We start from the raw sequence: 22,072 nt of genomic DNA on the forward strand, positions 1-22,072 counted from the left end.
GCCCTTCAGCCCAACTCCCCCACATCGACCAACATGTCCCATCTACACTTGTCCCATTTTCCTGCGATTGGCCTCTGAACCTGTACTATCCATGTACCTGTCTAACTGTTTCTTAATCGTTGGGATAGTCCCAGCCTCAACTACCTTCTCTGGCAGCTGGTTCCATAGACCAACCAGGTTCCTATGAAATCATTCCCCCTTCTGCTTAAACCTATGTCCTTGATTTCCTAACTCGGGGCAAGAGACTCTGTGGGTCTACTCGATCTATTCCTCTCATGATTTTATATACATGTGAATACTTTGTCAGCAGCTGCACTCCAGAACTGTAGCAATGACATGTAGCTACCTTTACATGAACAGCACCTTCACTCGAACAGGGACTGACATTATTCCTATCCATCGGCTTATCTAGTAGGAAGGAACTGCAGATGCTGGTTTAACCGAAGATAGACATAAAAAGCTGGAGTAACTCAGCGGGACAGGTAGCATCTCTGGAGAGAAGGAATGGGTGACGTTTCGGGTCAAGGTCCTTCTATCCTGCTGAGTTACTCCAGCTTTTTGTGTCCATTATCAGCTAATCTTGTTCTTTTGAGTGCAGGAGGCAGTGGGAGAGGGAAAGTTGTGAAGAAACACTGAAGTCATGTTATACCTCTCCTGAAGCAGGTTAATGTTTAACCACATCGATTTTGTGATGCTATCTGGGCTTTGTCCCAGATGGCATCACACATTTGTGGCATTCTTGCAGCTTTGCACAGCCAGGCAAGTGGAGTTTGTGTTATTACAGTCCTTGCAGGTGGTGGATAGGCTTTGGCAAGTCTGTAAGTGAGTCTCAGAAGTAGAACAGCCAGTCTCTGCTCCATGTTGGTGGCATTGGTGGCCTCCCTAGTTATCCGGACAGTGTTAGCGGTGGAGGACTTGGCAATGCATGTATTGAATTAATTGCAGTCTGTTTTGTGGGAGATAGTCGCAATCTGCCTCCTGCCATTTATCAGCCTTACACCAGATGAGACTTGGGTCTCGCTGATAGTGGGCATACTCTATTCTATTGTCTGAAGATTAGCGAATGGACCTGAACTCAATATTCACTGACCTTACAGTGGAGGCAAGATTATTGAATACCACCTCTAGCTACGTCAATGCAGCTGCCCTTATCACCTATGTAACAAACTGGGAGGTGAATGTTATTAACCTGCAACACCCACAACTTCCTTCTTCCAGTTGAACTTGACTCCAGTCTCTGGAGCACATCCACATTGGCCTCTGGTGTTTCAAAGAGTTTGTGCAAAAGTCGTCAAAAGCAACACTGTTGTCATAAACAATTAATTTCATCTCAGGTCTTGGCCGATTAGAACTGCAATACGTTGAGACTGACTGGCTTTCTGCATCCATAACCAGCTTGTTGGCTACATGGGCTCCCCCTTTCATTGTTTGCTGTGAGGCATCGGTTGACTTGTGCTGTTTGGTTATTATCAGTTTGCCAGAGTGGAATTCTCTGCCACAGAAGGCATTGGAGGCCAATGCACTGGATGTTTTCAAGATTTCAAGAGTTAGATTTAGCTCTTAGGGCTAAAGGAATCAAGGGATACGGGGAAAAAACAGTATTTTAGATGATCAGCCATGATCATATTGAATGGCTCGAAGGGCCGAATGGCCTACTCCTGCACCTATGTTTCTAAGTTTCTATGACACCAGTTGCTCTCTTTGCAGATGTGGAGGTTTTGGGAAGGGTGCAGAGGTGGTTTACCAGAATGATGTCTGATTAGTGGGCATTAGCTACTGGGAGAGATCGGACAGACTTGGATTGTTTTCTCTGGAACAGCATAGGTTACGCTGAGCCCAGATAGAACTTTATAAAATTATAGAGGCTCAGATAGGGGACCCAGGCAGAATGTTTTTCCCAGAATAGAAAAATAGTAAGATTAAACGAGAACTTACCAGTTTGAAGTTTGATCTTTATTTTATGAGGAGTTACGATGAGGGATTACGCGAAGACCCCGCCAACACGCGTGCGCGACATTCTTCAAAGCAGCGGTGTAGAATCACAGAAAATAGTAATTGAAGTAAACATAGTAAAGACAAGGAGAACTAAGATACCAGTTGACCTTTATAATTGAGGGCGGGAGCGGAGGGCACGTAATCCCTCATCGTAACTCCTCATGAAATAAAGATCAAACTTCAAACTGGTAAATTCTTGTTTAATCTTACTATTTTACTTCGGAGTCACGTGAGTGACTACGTGAAGATTTTAAAGCTCTGTGATTTCAAGCCGTGGAACAGTCCATGCTTCACTCACTGCCGAAGTCATTCAAGGGAGGAAGTATGTCATTGTATTCAGACATGCATCCAATTCAGGAAATAACAATTTATTTTAATATAATAATCCTCCCTAGTGCTAAATATATTGCAGAATTCAAACTTGATTCTGCAATACCGCAGGTTTGGTTATTGGCTTATTATAAAGAATTGGAAGGTCTTTCTCTTGACCATCCTGCTGTAGCCAGGATATGGTCCATAGGCACTTCCTTGTCTCTAGCTGCCGGTGTTGCTGTTGCCCTTGTGGATAGAAACTTAAGATGTCAGTATCCACCCCAGCAGCTCCCAAGCCTGTCTGAGCCATCTAGCGATGGTTAGTGCTGATACCCAGCCATTAGGCTGTTTATGGCTGCCCATAGTGCTAATTTACTTCCTCTTAAGTTTTAGTAGTTTTGAGGTATAATAGAAGGTGTGTCGGGTGTCAGTTAGGTATATCTGGAATTCCAAATTTTGTCCTGATGATCATGGTCTATCTTGTTTAACAAGCCCTAATATGTGAAGTTATCTTTTCTGGAGATGCCATCATTTATCCCAGTCTCAGTTTATGTAGAAACTGGATCCCTAGAGCTGAGACCAGTACTATCAGCATACTGTTTTTAAATGTCAGTTCCCCCCCCCCCCCCCCCCCCCCCCCCCCCCCCCCCCCGCCCAGGGACAGGGACATTGCTGGTGCCCCTAGCAATGTTAGTACAACACTGACGTCCCAGATCTGGGAGTACTTCCCTCTAGGAGGGTTGGTGTTGAAAATAATCCTCATAAGTTTGACAACTAGAGGGTGAGATTCCATGGAGAGTTGTCGTGGCGCCTGCCACCAGCAAGCTGACAGGGCACTCCTGCATAATTATAGTGCTGCAGCTCAGTCCTTCATCTACATGAAGGCTGGATAGGAATTCCCAGGACGTTGGTGGTTGTAGCTGTATTATACGCTACACCAGCCCTTGTTGATTCTTGATAGGCTGCCGTGATCATGCTCATGTTCCTGTCCGCCAGCCCGGATCTAGCATGGTGGACTATGGTTCAGAGACTATGTCCGAGACCACAGAGATCCATGGCTGTGTAGGCCAATCAGGTACTTTCAAGACACTTGATGTTGAGTCCATATGTGTTTTTGCTTAGGATCCGACTGATGAGGCAGGATGGAAAAACATTGTAAACAATTATTCCGCATTAAGTGAGTAACGTCCATTGCTGCTGCCCCAAGTGTGGTTCACAAGCGGCATATGTTGGTAACTGGTGACTGGGTCTAGATGCAAATGGACCGATATCAGGTGTCCCTCTTTTGGTAATATCAGCAACTTTTTTGTGGTCCAACAGCCATTCGATGCTGTCATTGAATTTTCATGACCTGGTGTGTGGCTCAGTATTGAGCTTTCCTGGTAGGTAACTTTGCTGATAGCCAAATATGTATGTTAACTCACCATAGCCAAATATATTGGCCAGATTGACACATGGTATCGATCTTTTCTCCCATATGATTAATATTTGCCACCACTGTGATATTATCAATTCGTAGGCGGTCATGCAGATGGTGCATTGTTAGCAGTAGGCTTTTAGCCCATAAAACGCACCCAACACCAGTGTTTTTAGTAATTAATTATTTTGTAGGTTTATCCAAGTCTGATTTACTCTTTGGCAATGTTACAGACATATGGATAACGTTAATTGTAAATCCCAGAAAGTCCAGTTGTGGATGCCGTCAACTTAGATTTATCTGGATGGAGATGACCCCAGAGTTTCACCCTATGTTTGGTAGCTAAAACTGCTGATTTAGCTAGATCCAGGGTTTTTTCCCCACAAATGATATATCATCAAGATATGCCATGACAATATGTTTTTGTTTCTAATATTGCCAAGGCCCGTTTTAATATCTTGGTGAAAGTCTTGGGGCTGAAGTTAGCCCATTAGGCAAAGCTATGCCCTGCCATAGTTGCCCCATCCAGTTAAATTGTAGGTATCGACAATGATCCCTCCATGTCTCCCAAAACAAGTGTAATATTCCCCCTGTTAGTACAGGCCGTACACCTTTGTGTTCTGGAATGAACCAGATCCACCTACTTACCTGGTTGCCGGTGGTACGTCACTTTCTTCAATTTCTGCCTCATCTGCGGAAGAGGCGCCGGAGTGCGGGTTTGGCACATTTTCCATGAGGGTCGCTCTGGGCCTTGTCCTAAAAGGACCTTCGTGGTGGTGCGCGGCCCACATGCTTTCACCAGCGTCCTGGTGTTGATACCTGCTGGTGGATGCATAGGGGTACTGCCATTGCTGATGACGCTGTTATGAGCCCGACGGCTTTAATCTCTTCGTCAAGCTTTTTTCTGTACCATCGTCTGTGCGAGCAACCAATGATATGCCCGCTGTCAGAAGTTTTGAAATCTTCTGTAGTTTGACCTCCTGGGTTTTTGTGCCAGTCCCACTGTACCCCCAGATCGCATTGTTTGCTGCAGGCATTTTTAAATCGAAGTAAAGTTCACAGGAGGCCTATACTTCTGCGTAATTTTGTTGCCTGTTCCTGCAGAAGATGGACGTACAGGTAGTCGATGCTGGCTGCCAGCCTGGTCTGTAATGGTACTTTTCGTTGATCCGTAATTTTGGTGATCACTCCCAGTAGCTCCTTAGGATTCTGCACCACCTGCACACTGCCGTTTTCTTCAGCCATTCCCCTTCTTCCGGACCAGCCCAGCCCTGGTCCACAATGCATTCCTCTATCGAGGGAGATGCATTGTTTTACAGCCCCTGATAAGGTGCTGTTGTGGGAGTGCGAAGACTCCCATAGTGAGCTTGTTCCTCTCCCGGAGCAAGTCACGGGCAGACCTCTGCTGCACTCGGGCAGCGCGCCTCTTCGGCCAGACTCAGATGAGTATGATCGGCCGGGCTGAATCCTGCTGGGCTTTGCCTCCAGCCTGCTGCGCTGCTTTGAGTTGTACGACTCATGGCGCTGGATTCAGCTTGGAGTCGGTAAGTGGACCTTAGTAACCATGCCAACGGTCTCTTGCACTGCCCTTAGGCAGTGCGTCCTTCTGGCCGGACTCCTGGAAGTGGCGGCGCTGCCCTGGCAGCAGCGGTTCGCCTGCAGTCCGTTTGTTTTTACTTTTTTGTGTTGTTTTTTTTCATTTTGTCTAGTTAAGTTTTTGGCTTTTAGGTTGTGTTTATGTGGGGGGGGGGGGGGTTAAAACAGGGCTTGCTGTCTCTCCCTTTGGGGGGAATGCGACTTTTTTGTCATATCCCCCTTCTCTGCCTCCGTCTGCGCTGAGGCCTAATGGCGGAGCTGGCGACCTCGAGACTCCGGAGGCAGAGCCAGTCAGGACTTGCCCTGGGCTCGCTCCCATGAGGGCGGTCCGGCTCAGGGCTGGAACGGCGCTCCCATGAGGGGCTGTGACGCTCCCATGAGGGCGGCCTGGCGTGGGGCTGAGACTCTCCCGTGAGGGGCTGTGGCGCCCCCGTCGGGGCGGCCCAGCCCAAGGGTGGAACGGCGCCCCCATCGGAGCGGCCCAGCTCGAGGGTGGTACGGCGCTCCCGTCGGAGCAGCCCAGCTTGAGGGAGGTACTGCGCTCCCGTTAGAGAGCGGCCCAGCTCGAGGGAGGTATGGCGCTCCCGTCGGGGCGGCCCAGCTCGAGGGAGGTACGGCGCTTCCGTCGAGGCGGCCCAGCTCGAGGGAGGAATGGCACTCACACGAGGGCGATCCGGCTCGGGGCTGGAACGGTGCTCCGGTGGCTGGGACGGCGTTCTGGCGGCGGTGACCTGAGTCCGGGGTTCAGCCGTGGGAGATCGGCTGCGACCGCTGGACTGGAGGGCGGCAGCTTCGACCACCCCGGGCCGCGGTGTTTGAGCCGACCCGTTGCGGGGTTCGGTGAGCCGCGGGACTGTTTGTGCCATCGCCCGGTGGGGTATCGCCTCAGCGCAGAGGGAGAAGAGGAGGGAAGAGACTGCAGCCCTAAGATTTTTGCCTCCACCACAGTGAGGAGATGCTTGGAGGACTCACTGTGGTGGATGTTAATTTGTGTTTATTGTTGTTTATTATTGTATTATTGTATGTATGACTGCAGGCACGAAATTTCGTTCAGACCGTAAGGTCTGTATGACAATAAAGGTAATTCTAATTCTTCTAATTCTGAGTCCATCGGCCGTACCGACTCCTGCCTGCCTGCAGCTCGCTGTGTTGTTTCCAGGTATACAGCTCGCGGTCCTGGGCTCAGCCTGTGCCGGACGTACCCGGCTGTCAGCTGCCGGAACCTTCCTAGTTCCTCACAGCCTGCGGTCCTGGAACCGCTGTTTGCATATGGCCGTGGGCTCCCGGAACTTTCCCTAGTTCCCCGCAGCCTGCGGTCCTGGAACCGCTGGGCGTCTCCGGTTGTCGGCTGCTGGGATCTGCCTTGTTCCCCGCGGCAGCCTGCGTTCCTGGAGCCACTGGACATCTAGAGTTGTCGGCTGCCGCGACCTACCTAGTTCCCCGCAGCCTGCGGTCCTGGAGCCGCTGGACGTCTCCGGTTGTCGGCTGCCGGGACCTACCTAGTTCCCCGCAGCCTGCGGTCCTGGAGCCGCTGGTAGCTCGTGGCTGTCGGCTGCCGGGAACTGCCTGGTTCCCCGCGGCAGTCTGCGGTCCAGGACCGTTTTTTCTTCCCCTTGTCCAACGTGCTGTAACATAAAGCACAGCAAGGGGAAGAATACAACTTCAGTTTTTCCTTACCTGTGTAGGTCCGTTTGAATTTTTCCCGCGGGAGCGCTCCACCCCCGCCCGTCGCTGTTGCACTGCGTGAGACGCAAGACGCGCACGCGTGCTGGCGGGGTCTTCACGTAGTCACTCACGTGACTCCGAAGTAAAATCAAATACTAGAGGGCATAGCTTTAAGGTGAATGAGGTAGAGTTTAAAGGAGATGTATGGGGATGTTATTTTCACAGACGGTGGTGAGTGCCTGGATCACGGGGCTGGAGGTGGTGTTTGACATTAGTGGCATTTATGGATAGCCATGTGGATATGCAGGGAATGGAGGGATATGGTTTGTGTGCAGGCAGATGAGTGATGGTCTTGGCATTATATGCGACACAGACATTATGGGCTGAAGGGTCTGTTCTTCTTCAGCACTGTTCTGTATTCTATGTTCTATTTCTGTGATTTTTTTTAATTACTGTGCTTTCGTGACTTTATGCCTAACTTTAATTTCAGGGCTAAAATCTTTGAAGATATTCAGCGTTTAGTCTGCTCTGGGGATGTCCTGAACAGGGTCATATTGGACATTGAAAGGTTTGTTGGTCTGTTTACACCCTCTGTCTGATGCTTCACTCTAATCCCAAACTACAGAGAATTGCTTCTCAAATGTACCTGGAGCTGGCGACCAGAGGTACCTTTAACTAGCAGGTGAAATAAATGGGCCGATGGATCACTGGCTAATGAAGAGAGCTGAGCTGAAATCAAATTCATGGTCCATTTAATGAGATTTATTAATATCCTTTGGTCTGTCATAAAACACATTGTGCCCAACATCAAAAAGGAATCTAGACATAAAGTGCTGGAGTAACTCCACGGGTCAGGCAGCCTCTCTGGAGAAAAGGAATGTGAAGATTTGGGCCAGAACCCTAAACTCAAATTGAGGGGAACAGCACTTCATATTTTGCTTGGGCGATTTGCAGCCCTGCTGTATGAATGTGGATCTCTTTAATTTCAAGTAACTCCTGCATTCTATCCCCTGCCATCTCTCCTCCCCTCCCCTACCCTTGTTGCCCTATCAGTTCCACTGGTCGCATCCTTATAAACATCTTGTTATCACATCTTCCCCAGCCAAGAATGGACCATTATGGGCTTTATCTTTCCTGCCACCCCTAGTTTAGATCTAGCCTTTCCCTTCCGCCAGATTATTCCCCCCCCCCCTCACTCATCTGTACTTTCAGTGAGAAGAAAGAATCTGAACCCTTGTGGTGGGGTGAGCCATTTTGGTATCGAACCATCGCTGGTCGGGCTTGAACTCTCGTGTGGACCGGGCGAGATCTGGGTTGACCAATAATGCAGTCAGGGGGGTAGGCTATCATGGCGATTGGGAATTGGAGTTTTACTCGGGCGTGTTCATGAGCGACGGTGATGCTACAGTTGTTATGGGAGAATTCAACATGCAGGTAGACTGGGAAAATCAGGTTGGTACTGGACCCCAAGAAAGGGAGTTTGTGGAGTGCCTCCAAGATGGACTTTTAGAGCAGCTTGCACTGGAGCCTACCAGGGAGAAGGCAATACTGGATTTAGTGTTATGTAATGAACCGGATTTGATAAGGGAACTTGAGGCTAAGGAGCCATTAGGAGGTAGTGACCATAATATGATAATGTTTAATCTACAATTTGAGAGGGAGAAGGGTAAATCGGAAGTGTCAGTATTACAGTTGAACAAAGGGGACTATGGAGCCATGAGGGAGGAGCTGGCCAAAGTTGACTGGAAGGGAGGATAGGGAGGACAGTGGAACAACAAAGGCAGGTGTTTCTGGGAATAATACAGAAGGTGCAGGATCAGTTCATTCCAAAGAGGAAGAAAGATTCCAAGGGGAGTAAGGGGCGACCATGACTGACAAGGGAAGTCAGGGACAGTATAAAAATAAAAGAGAATACAATACAATACAATACAATTCAATTTATTGTCATTTGGACCCCTTGAGGTCCAAACGAAATGCCGTTTCTGCAGCCATACATTACAAACAAATAGACCCAAGACACAACATAATTTACATAAACATCCATCACATTGCTGTGATGGAAGGCCAAAAAAACTTCTCTCTCCACTGCACTCTCCCCCCCGATGTCAGAGTCAAAGTCAAAGTCAAAGCCCCCGGCGGGCGATGGCGATGGCGATGGCGATTGTCCCGTGGCCATTAAAGCCACGCCGGGTGATGCAAGGTCGCACACCGGGTCTTGGTGTTAGAGCCCCCGGCGCTCGCTCGCAGAGACCCGCCGCCATTCCAAGCCGCGCGGGGCGGTGATGTAAGGCCCCGCACCAGGAGCTCTTCAACCCCGCAACTCAGGCGAGAGAAGTCGCCGTTGCGGAAGCCCTGAAAAGCGGTCTCCCTCCAGGGACCCGCGGGCTCCCGGTGCCGCCCGCCAAACCCGCAGTTGCAGCCACCGAATCTCCGGGGGTCGGGCCGCAGCAGCGTCCACCACAGCTCCACCCGCTCTGGACTCGGCCAGCTCCGCGATGGTGAGGTGAGTAGTCGGCACCACAGCCCCCGGTCTTCCTGTTGGAGGCCGCTCCTCGTTGCAGCCCCAACGACAACGGAGACCCGACAAAGAAAAGGTCGGGTCTCCCGTGCAGGGAGAGATTTAAAAGTTACCCCCAACCCCCCCACACCTCCCCCACCCCCCCACACACATACCCCAACAAAAAATAACAAAAACTACATAAAAACATAGACATAAAATAATAAAAACGCAGACGGACTGCAGAGGCCGCTGCTGACGAAAGTATAACATAGCAAAGATGAGCGGGACGCCAGTGGATTGGGAAACTTTTAAAGAGCAACAGAAGATAACTAAGAAGGGAGAAATGATGAGGTACGAAGGTAAGCTAGCCAAGAATAAAGTCATAATTGGTGATAATTTTACAATGTTCTTTAGACTCAGGATCAGTTCCTGTGGATTGGAGGGTAGCTAATATTATCCCACTTTTTAAGAAAATCGGGAGAGAGAAAACAGAGAATTTTACTTCGGAGTCACGTGAGTGACTACGTGAAGAACCCCGCCAGGACACATGCGTGTCATATCGCTACACGCATTGCGAAACGTCAGACGCGGTGGAAAGACGTTCCCCCGCGACGGCAGTTTAAAAGCCGCTAATTGCAGGTAAGCGTTTACTCTGCGGTCTTTTTTGTTCCCATTTCCAACTACAGGTAGGAAAATGGAGAAAACAAAGAAGACAAGGGCTGCGACAAAGCTGGTGAGGGAGGACCGCGGGGCAGCGGGCAGCCAGAAACAGCAGCCGACGGCACTTGGATCACCCGTAGTGGGATCAGCTGTGCCCGTTGTCGCCTCCGCACCGGCCAAATCCACGCGGCCGGGCGGCAAGGCTAGACACAAAACTAACAAGGTCGTGGACTCAGAGGAGTCCGACTTTGAACCACCGCGGGCGGCCAGCGACCGAGAGCGCTGGAGCCGAATGGAGCATTTGCTCCAACGTGACAGACTCCGGGAGATGGAGTCAGGTCACTGTGGGCCCTATGATAAACCCACAGCAGTACCTTTTCAAGGGCTGCACAGTGTTTCTACCTCATCGGAGGGGAGCATTGCGGGTCAGTTCTGGGCTGACCTGGAAGAGGGGTCCGCAGAAGAAAAGATAAGTGTGCATGGGGTGCGAGAAAAAGAGAACTTACTGGACATGGTGGCCAATTTTATACAGCCGGAACAGACTGGACAAAATCTGGAGCCAAAGCTTGCTGCCAGTATAGACTACATGTCTCTAAACCAGTTACAAGAGCAGGCTGTACTGGACACCACAGGAAGACACCTGGCACCGGGCAATTGCATATCTCTGAACGTTCCAATAGTTAACAACTGTATATGGAAACACATTGGAACAGGAGTCAGGAGCATGGATGTAAAATTACAAAAAGTACTGAAATTACTGACCGCAGGGATAACAGCATTTGCCCGTACATTGGACGACAGGGATATGTCCCAGGACCAACAAGATGCACTGGCACTATTCTGCGACACCCAGCATGAAATAAATAACATCAGGAAAAGTGCCATTCAACCCACACTGAACCCAAAATTCGCGGGACTGTGCAAACCTGGGACCACGAAACCACCCATTCTCTTGTTCGGTGGCAACCTATCGAAGCAGGTAAAAGAGCTCGATGAGGAAGCCAAAACCTTGGGATTAATAAAAGGAACACCAACAAAAACCCACTACAGCCAAAGACAGCATCCCTACGCACCCACCAGCTGAACTGGTGAAAGCTCGAAGGCACGGTATTTCAAACATGAGTCTTTTTTAGGCCATGGCCCAGGCCGGCCTTCTTGGAAGATGCGGGGAACCCCAACGCCAACCAAACGGAAAAACCAGGCACCAGCGCAACAACAACAGCGGAAAAACTACAAAAAGAAGTAAACCTGCCACTGGTAACAATGGAGGTAGGTGGGTCTGGTTCCCTAAAAGATATGGACAGCATGGAGGTTGGGGGGAGACTACACTGGTTTTTTAATGCATGGAGCATGTTAACAACCGATACTTACATCTTAAGCAGTATCCAGGGATATACAATAGAGTTTATACACAAGTACAGCCCTCCAGTTCAACATATACCGAACCGAGTGTTCGTGCTCTCTGATAAAGAAAAATCAGAAGCACAAGCTAAACTGGAGCGGCTTTACATAAAAGGTGTAATTGAGATAACTCAACACGAACCATTAGAATTCGTGTCCAATATTTTTACCAAAATCAAAAAAGATGGTGGTTGTCGCATCATCATCGATCTGACAAAATTGAATACATTTGTACAATATATTCACTTTAAAATGGAAACCTTTGTTACTGCTAAACAATTAATTTCCAAAGGTTACTTTATGGCCAGCATCGATTTAAAAGATGCTTACTATACAGTGCCTATACGAGGTGACCACAGATGTTACTTAAAATTCAACTGGATGGGACAACCCTGGCAGTATAAAGCACTGCCAAATGGCCTATCATCAGCCCCCAGGCTGTTCACAAAAATTTTAAAACCAGCCCTAGCATTTCTACGGAAACGTAAACACATGGTTATGGCATATTTAGATGACATACTCATTGTGGGCATAACTTTGGAATTGGCCATACAAACTGTAACAGCCACACAAAACAGCTATTTGAAAAAACTGGGATTTATCATCCATCCAGTTAAATCTAAACTAACGCCGTCCACTACTATGGACTATTTGGGGTTCACCATTGACTCAGTTCACATGACGGTGACACTACCTAAGGGAAAGGCTAGAGATTTAATAGAGGCTTGCAATAACCTCATTGACATCAGAAATCCATCCATCAGATTGGTAGCAAAAGTAATTGGTAAATTGGTGGCTGCTTTCCCAGCCACACAATTTGGGCCTTTACATTACCAAAACTTACAGAGAGCAAAAATACAAGCGCTCAAAATTAATGCAGGTCACTTTGACAGACCTATGAGACTACCAATCCAAGCCAAAACGGAACTAATATGGTGGATAGACAACATCTGGCTTTGTTCCAACCCAATCATTGTCAGTAACCCTTCCATGGTACTACAAACTGATGCCAGTGCACTTGGGTGGGGAGCCACCAATACCATCACCAGCTGTGGAGGTAGATGGACTGCACAGGAGGCATCTTTCTTACTCACACTGGGCATAAACTACTTGGAAATGTTGGGTGCATTCCATGGCCTAATGTCATATTGTACTGGGTCATATCACCAGCATGTTAGACTACAAATAGACAATGCCACCGTGGTAGCATACATCAACCACATGGGTGGAAACAAATCGATATCATGTGACAATCTGGCTAATTCAATTTGGCAAGGTGCATCCAGAGAGATATTTGAATATCAGCCACTTACCTACCAGGAAGACTAAATTTAGTGGCAGACACCAGGTCACGCAAATTTAATGAAAACACCGAATGGATGTTGAACAAAATAGTATTTGCTGATATTACAGCAAAATATGGAACACCAAATATCGATCTATTCGCATCCAGACTAAACAAACAGATACCAAACTATGTTTCATGGGAACCAGACCCTGGGGCAGCAGCGACAGATGCATTCTCGCTGCATTGGGGGAAATTGTTTATTTACGCATTCCCTCCTTTCTGCCTCATTAGTCGGGTATTAAGGAAAATACAACAAGACTCTGCGTCTGGTATTTTGGTAGTACCCGATTGGCCTACACAACCATGGTTCCCAGTGGTACAAAACATGGTGCTAGAACCATGTATTACCATCCCACATAGACCAGACTTATTGCTACATCCCATAACAGGGGATAGCCACACATGCCATAAATGTTTGAACCTATTAATTTGTAGAGTTTAAAGACACCACTTCTACAACTGGGACTAACGGACCGAACAGCGAACATGATCTCGGCGGCCCAAAGACAATCGACTAAAAAACAATATCTGGTCTACATCAGGAAGTGGGAAATGTACTGCCATAAAAACAACATCATCAACAGAAACATGAACATCCCGTCTGTTCTGGAATATCTGGCAGGCCTCCACTATGATGAGGGGCTCAGTTACAGTGCCATCAACAGCGCCAGAAGTGCCCTGTCGACTTACCTATGGCAAGGGACAGAGCGTTACACTGTAGGGACTCACCCTCTGGTAACAAAGCTCATGAGGGGAATTTTTAATACTAATCCCCCAAAAACCAGGTACTCCCAAATTTGGGATGTAAGCATTGTCCTGAAGATGCTCAGAAACTGGTCTCTAGCATCAGCTCTGTCCCTACACAGACTGACTTTAAAAACAGTCATGTTAATGGCATTGGTCACGGCACAGAGGGTTCAGTCACTGCATAAACTCAGACTGGACAACATGACCTCCTCACCTGACAATATTACGTTCCACATCTACGAGCTAGTAAAACAGACAGGGATCAGCAGGCCTCAAAATACAATTTAGGTCATACCCTACAGATGACCGTCTCTGTATAGTTAGACACATGTCATTATACATAGAGAAAACAAAAATCCTAAGAGGAAATGAGAAAGGACTTCTGATCAGCCACAAGCAACCTCACAAAAGAGTGATGGTCCAGACCATCTCGAGATGGCTGAAACAGGTGCTTACACAGGCTGGGGTGGATACTAACATTTTTAAATCTCATTCCACCAGGGCTGCAGCTACATCGGCAGCAATACAATTGGATGTGCCCATGGACCAAGTCCTCGAAGCAGCAGGATGGTCAGGGGAAAGAAGATTCCAATAATTTTACAATAAACCAGTAATGAAAGCTGGAACATTTGCAGGAAAAATTTTAAGTTCTGTAAATGAATTCAAACCCATAAAAGGGTTATGATTTGTGTTAATAAATTTTATGATTTCAATGTCGAATTCATGTCCAAATTATGTTAACACTATTCCTCCTACAGTCAAGGCAGACGTGATGCATGGACTCGTTTCCACGGCATGAAATCACAGAGCTTTAAAATCTTCACGTAGTCACTCACGTGACTCCGAAGTAAAATAGTAAGATTAAACGAGAATTTACCAGTTTGAAGTTTGATCTGTATTTTATGAGGAGTTACGATGAGGGATTACGTGCCCTCCGCTCCCACCCTTGATCATATACTTAACTGGTATCTCTTCTCTAATCTTACTATGTTTAGTCATTACAGTTGTCTGTGATTTCACACCGCTGCTTTGAAGAATGACACGCATGCGTCCTGGCGGGGTTCTTCACGTAATCCCTCATCGTAACTCCTCATAAAATACAGATCAAACTTCAAACTGGTAAGTTCTCGTTTAATCTTACTATTATAGACCAGTTAGCCTGACATCAGTGGTGGGGAATATGCTGGAGTCAATTATAAAAGATGAACTAGCGGCACATTTGGATAGCAGTAACAGGATCGGTCCGAGTCAGCATGGATTTAAGAAGGGGAAATCATGCTTGACTAATCTTCTGGAATTTTTTGAGGATGTAACTAGGAAATGGACAAGGAGATCCAGTGGATAAAGTGTACCTGGACTTTCAGAGAGTATTTGATAAGGTCCCACTCAGGAGATTAGTGTGCAAAATTAGGGCACATGGTTTTGGGGGTAGGGTATTGACATGGATAGAGAATTGGTTGGCAGACAGGAAACAAAGAGTAGGGATTAACGGGTCCCTTTCAGAATGGCAGGCAGTGGGGTACTGCAAGGCTCGGTGCTGGGACCACAGGTATTTACAATATACACTAGACTACGCAGGATCCGTTGGCAGGGTGCAGGCCCCATATTTCAATTTCATAGCATTTCAGGCAGAGTGTAGGCCACCAAATTGCCAAACAACTCAGTGCATTGTCATTAAGGGCTAACAAATCATTTATTGCAAGTACATTGCATACAGTTCAGTTGATTCACAGCTTAAAATGATAGTTGAGATCTTGCACAGTGACTGACTTACGTCCAGGCAACCGGGGTTTTATAGTCCTGCCCCCAACAGGAAGGGGCATTACCTTCATTACGATGATTGACAGGCGAGAGGATGTCAAGGTTTTTTAAACACTCATCATTCTTTTATTTTTCATTGATGGGAAAAATCCTTGGGGCCTGCGCAGCGACGAAGGACTGTGAGTAGGATGGCCAAAATTCACAGCCATATATGGTAGCTTTTTTTCTAAAATCAATATACAGCACAGACAGGAAGTGGTCAAGATGAGACTTTTAATTATATTGATTAATTATTTAGATGAAGGGATTCAAAGTAACATTAGAAATTTGCAGATGGGTGGCAGTGTGATCTGTGAGGAGGATGCTATGAGGATGCAGGGTGACTTGGACAGGTTGTGCGAGTGGACAGATGCATGGCTGATGCAGTTTAATGTGGATAAAGGTGGGGTTATCCACTTGATAAGAACAGGAAGGCTGATTATTATCTGAATTGTGGCAAGTTGGGGAAAGAGGAAGTACTACAGGATCTGGGGGTCCTTGTTCATCAGTCACTGAAAGTAAGCATGCAGGTACGGCAGGGAGTGAAGAAAGCGAATGGCATGTTGGCCTTCATTGTGTGCAGCTTTGGTCCCCTAATTTGAGGGAGTGCAGCCTAGGTTCACAAGGTTAATTCCCGGGATTGCGGGACAGTCATATGTTGATAGAATGGAGCGTCTGGGCTTGTATACTCTGGAATTTAGAAGGTCGAGAGGGGCTCTTATTGACACATATAAAATTATTAAGGGATTGGACACGCTAGAGGCAGGAAACATGTTCCCAATGTTGGGTGACTCCAGAACCAGGGGCCACAGTTTACAAATAACGAGTGGGCCATTTAGAACGGTGATAAGGAAAAACATTTTCGCCCAGAGAGTTGTGAATCTGTGGAATTCTCTGTCTCAGAAGGCAGTGGAGGCCAATTCTTTGGATGCTTTCAAGAGAGAGTTAGATAGAGCTCTTAAAGATAGCGTTAGATAGAGCTCTTAAAGATAGTGGAGTCAAGGGATACATTGAGTAGCAGGAACGGGGTTCTGATTGTGGATTATCTGCCACGATCACATTGAATGTCGATGCTGGCTCGAAGGGCTGAATGGCCTACTCCTGCACCTGTTGTCTATTGTCTATTGGCTTTTCACACTGTAATAGTTAAATATTAACTGGATGCGTGCGTGAGCGAAGGGGCTGTATCGATTAATTATTAAACAGAGTGTTAATACAATGGGTGGACCTCTACAGTGGTGACCCCCGATGATCCAAAGCGGCCTATTTTTGATTTTTTCATGATTGTAGCCGACAATCTAGACCAGCAGAATGCAATGTGGATCATACTGCCCACTTTCTGGACATCACAGCCCCACGTGTGGTTTGAACGGGCTGAAGCCCAGTTCCACATTCGCCAGATCACTGCCGATGCCACCAAACACTACTACATGGTCAGTGTGCTGGACCAGGACACCGCAGCTGCTTCATCGAATACCTTCGCCAGCCCCTAGCCAATGGCATGTACGAGGGCCTCAAACCCTCCTCTTGTGCACTTTCAGTCTCAGCCGCTGCGACAGGGCAGCCAGACTCCCGCACATGGATGGTCTAGGTGACCGTAAGCTGTCCGTGTTTATGAATGAAATGCTCGCCTTGATGGATGGGCACAGGACCTGCCTCGTGTTCCAAAAGATTTTCGTCGAGCAGATGCCTGATGACATTCGCCTGCTCCTCACGAACGACGATTTCACCGACGCCCGGCAGCCAGCTGCCCGTGCGGACGTGCTGTCGCAGGACAATCAGCAGGGTGGAGCCACCATCAGTTGGGTGGCGGCGGGTCATGCTGCCGGTCCCAGCCTCCACTGAAGGCACGGCAGGGAGGCCGACCATGCTCCATGCCGGTAAAGGTGCTATTATCACCAAAGGTGGGGTTCCGAGGCCCGCTGATGCCGACCGCCATGCATGCATCCAGGAAACATCTCAGTCGGCCGCCTGTAGTGGCTATTGCGGCCGGCCAGAAGCGCCGCCTCCTCTACACCTGGGACTGTCCAAGTGTCAGTTTGGCCTCACTTCCATCAACTTCCTCGACCACTACATCAACAAGCACAGAGCGGTCCTGCTCCCGACCAAGGTCGAGGCTATTCGCCGGTTTCCCAAACCCTCCACGGTGAAGGGACTCCAAGAGTTTGTCGACATGGTCAAATTCTATCACCGCTTCATGCCAGCAGCTGCCATGATCATGTAACCGCTGTGCAAGGCCCTGGCCCACAAGCCGAGAGAGCTCATTTGGGATGACGTGGCCACGACCGCGTTCGACAACACCAAGGAGGCGCTGGCAAAGGCAACGATGCTGTTGCATCCATGGGCCAATGCACCAACAGCTCTCATAGTTGGCGCATCTGGCACAGCCATAGGCGGAGTGCTGGAACAACTGATCAATGGAAGCTGGCAGCCCCTCGCATCTACTCTCTCTACACCAACAACTGCACCTCCACAGACACCTCTGTCAGGCTTCTCAAGTTTGCGGATGACACAACCCTGATTGGACTGATCCAGGATGGGGAGGAATCTGCCTCCAGACAGGAAGTGTCACAGCTGGCGTCCTGGTGTCGTAGCAACAACCTAGATCTCAATGCTCTTAAGACAGTGGAATTGATTGTAGACTTTAGGAGAGCTCCCCGTCCCCTCCCCTCACTCACCATCAACAACACCACAGCCACATCTGTGGAGTTTTTATGTTCCTGGGAACCATCATCTCCAAGGACCTTAAGTGGGGGGCTAGCATCGACTCCACAGTCAAAAAAGCCACAACAGAGGATGTACTTCCTGTGGCAGTTGAGGAAGCTCAATCTGCCACAGGCAATGATGGTCCAATTCTACACGACCATCGTAGAGTGTGTCCTCACCTTCTCCAATATAGTCTGGTTTGGCTCAGCCACAAAGCACAACACCTGGAGGCTGCAGCAAATTGTCCGATCAGCAGAGAAGATTATTACATAGAAACATAGAAACATAGAAAATAGGTGCAGGAGTAGGCCATTCGGCCCTTCGAGCCTGCACCGCCATTCAATATGATCATGGCTGATCATCCAACTCAGTATCCTGTACCTGCCTTCTCTCCATACCCCCTGATCCCTTTAGCCACAAGGGCCACATCTAACTCCCTCTTAAATATAGCCAATGAACTGGCCTCAACTACCTTCTGCGGGAGAGAATTCCAGAGATTCACCACTCTCTGCGTGAAAAAAGTTTTCCTCATCTCGGTCCTAAAAGATTTCCCCTTTATCCTTAAACTGTGACCCCTTGTTCTGGACTTCCCCAACATCGGAACAATCTTCCTGCATCTAGCCTGTCCAACCCCTTAAGAATTTTGTACGTTTCTATAAGATCCCCCCTCAATCTTCTAAATTCTAGCGAGTACAAACCGAGTCTATCCAGTCTTTCTTCATTTGAAAGTCCTGACATCCCAGCGGGACGGGCAGCATCTCTGGAGAGAAGGAATGGGTGACGTTTCGGTTCGAGAACCTGCTTCTGTATGAATAAATATCTCGACATAAAACGTCACCCATTCCTTCTCTCCAGAGATGCTGCCTGTCCCACTGAGTTACTCCAGCATTTTGTGTCTATCTTCGGTTTAAACCAGCATCTACAGTTCATTCCTACACTATAACTTCATCTCACAGCTGCTTGCTGTTCACTGTAAACATATTAGCCACTTCTTTTCCTGAAACAAAACATATTTTATTATGTGTGGTTTAAGTATTAATACAAGGGATGAAATTGGCAGAGTTTACAACACGTCCTTCAGCCCAACTTGTCCTGCATTTGGCCCATATTCCTCTAAATATTTCCTATCTGATCATTGCATTGGAGTGTGACTAAAGCTGCAGACATTCATGTCACTATTAACTCTGATCATCAAGATACAATTATTTCACAATATTAAAAGCAGCAATTGAATGCCAAATTCAATATGATCATGGTTGATCATCCAACTCAGTATCCTGTACCTGCTTTCTCTCCATACCCCCTGAACCCTTTAGCCACAAGGGGAACATCTAACTCCCTCTTAAATATAGCCAATTAACTAGCCTCAACTACATTCTGTGGCAGAGAATTCCAGAGATTCACCACTCTCTGTGTAAAAACATTTTTCTCATCTCAGTCCTAAAAGATTTCCCCTTTATCCTTAAACTGTGACCCCTTGTTCTGGACTTCCCCAACATCGGGAACAATCTTCCTGCATCTAGCCTGTCTAACCCCTTAAGAATTTTGTAAGTTTCTCTACGATCCCCCCTCAATCTTCTAAATTCTAGCGAGTACAAGCCGAGTCTATCCAGTCTTTCTTCATATGAAAGTCCTGACATCCCAGGAATCAGTCTGGTGAACCTTCTCTGTACTCCCTTGGCTGCAAACTTCCCTCCATTGATGAACTGTCCACTGCAAGGGCCCGGAAGCGAGCGGGCAAGATCATCTCTGACCCCTCTCACCCTGGCCACAAACTCTTTGAATCACTTCCCTCTGGAAGGCGACTCCGGACTGTCAAAGCTGCCACAACCAGACATAAAAAGTTGCTCTACTCAAAAGCCAAAAATCTGTAGCCTCCCTTTGATCTGGTATTTTGTTGGTTCACATGCTTGATCAATGGTGTTTTATCATTAATGTCTTATTATTATTATTATTATTATTATTATTATTATTATTATTATTATTATTATTATTATTATTATTATTATTATTATTATTATTATTATTATTAATGTTTAGTGTTTTCTGAGTCATTCATAACTGTCACTGTATGTCATGTTTTTACTTGTGGGCGGAGCACCAAGGTAAATTCATTGTATGTGAATACTTGGCCAATAAACTTACGTACTTCAGTCATCACCTGAGACCCCCCCCCCCCCCGAGAGGAAATACAGCACTTTCGACCATTTGCTCCTTGCGCTCTACCTGGCCATCCGGCATTTCCGCTAATTCGAGGGCAGGGATTTCACAGCTTTCATTGACCACAAGCCATTCATGTTTGCCTTTGTCAAGGTGTCTGATCCCTAGTCATCCCAGCAGCAGCATCACCTGACCTACATCTCAGAGTTCATGACCTGCGTCCAGCACATCGCAGGCAAGAACAACCGGGTCGCAGATGCGTTGTCCTGCATTGCCATCATTGCCATCCACGCTTTGGCCCCAGGTGTTGACTACAAGACCCTGGCAGCGACCCAGCGAGAGGATGAGGAGATGCTCACCTACCGCACCGCCATCTCAGGCCTGTTGTTGGAGGATGTGTGATTCGGGCCCGCTGACACCACGCTCCTTTGCGGCGTGTCTACCGGACAGCCAAGACCCATCATCCCCGCAGCCTGGCGCCACCGGATATTCGATATGGTTCATGGTTTGGCTCACCCTTCCATCTGGGCAATAACGGCACTTGTGGCAGCCAAGTTCATGTGGGACAGGTTGTGCAAACAGGTCGGCAACTGGGCCAGGGCGTGCATCTCCTGACCTCTGCCCCCATCCAGAGGTGTCACCCACCTTTTCACCAGCATGAATGGCTGGAAGCCATCCCACTCTCTGATACCTCAACTGTGACTTGTGCACGTGTCCTCACTGTCCACTGGATCGCCCGCTCCTTGTGCCAGTGGACATCACTTCCAACAGAGGTGCGCAGTTCACCTCCGAGTTGTGGTCAGCAATGGCCCGGCTGTTTGGCACTCAGCTGAATCACACTACGGCCGACCACCCGCAAGCAAACGGACTAATGGAGCATTTTCACCGGCTCCTGAAGGCATCCCTAAAGGCAGGGCTCACGGGCCCGTACTGGATGGACGAGTTGCCGTGGTCCTGCTGGGCATACGCCCCGAAGGAAGACCTAGCAATTTCCTCAGCCAAGCTGGTGCACGGTGCCCCGCTGACAGTCCCAGGGGACTTCATCCCGGCGGCATGTGGACATCAGGAACCGTCCATGGCCATGCTGACGCGCCACCGGGAGAAGGTGGGCACGCTCTCTCCAGTCCCAACGTCCCGCCACGGAATCACCACCATGTACGTCCCATCCCCCCTCCAGGATTGCCAGTACGTCTTCCTTGCCATGATTCCCACCATACGCCACTGCAAAGGCCTTGCAATGGACCTTTCCAGGAACTGCAACAAGGCACCATGACTTTTGTTAACATGGGCGGCAGGCATGAGACTGTCTTAAGCCGGCACACTTGGACATTGACAAACCAGTGCAGGCGGCACAGCCCCGCTGTAGAGGGCATCCACTGTTATGACTGCACCCGCCCTCAACTCTGCCAGCTGAGACCCCGAACACAGGACATGTACACGAGATCAGGCCGCCTCACTCGTTATTCCAGTTCTGAGGGGGTCATGTGGTGGGCTGAGCCATTTTGGTATCGTTGTTGGTCAGACTCGAACTCTCGAGTGGGCCGGGCGTGATCTGGGCAGCCCGTCGTGGGGTTAGAGAACAAAGGATTTGGCGTTTGGTGTTTAACTCTTGTGTGCTCACGAGCAACGGCACAGTAATAGTTAAATATTAACTTGATGCGTGCGTGAGCGATGGGGCTGTATCGGTTCATTATTAAATGTAGTGTTTACACAACGCGTGGACCTCTACAGCCTATCCTTTTCTCCAGAGATGCTGCATGACCTG

General features: G+C 48.2%; 1 protein-coding gene across 1 annotated transcript in view; it reads left to right on the forward strand.

Moving 5' to 3' along the window:
- agbl1 (AGBL carboxypeptidase 1) overlaps positions 1 to 22,072 on the forward strand; it is a 332,335-nt gene that overhangs the window by 73,362 nt on the left and 236,901 nt on the right. The window contains exon 12 of the mRNA XM_033050120.1: positions 7,476 to 7,553. Within this exon, the coding sequence (XP_032906011.1) occupies positions 7,476 to 7,553 (78 nt within the window). The remainder of the gene's footprint in view (positions 1 to 7,475; positions 7,554 to 22,072) is intronic.

This window comes from Amblyraja radiata, chromosome 34, assembly GCF_010909765.2.
Source record: "Amblyraja radiata isolate CabotCenter1 chromosome 34, sAmbRad1.1.pri, whole genome shotgun sequence".
Classification (NCBI taxonomy): Eukaryota; Metazoa; Chordata; class Chondrichthyes; order Rajiformes; family Rajidae; genus Amblyraja; species Amblyraja radiata.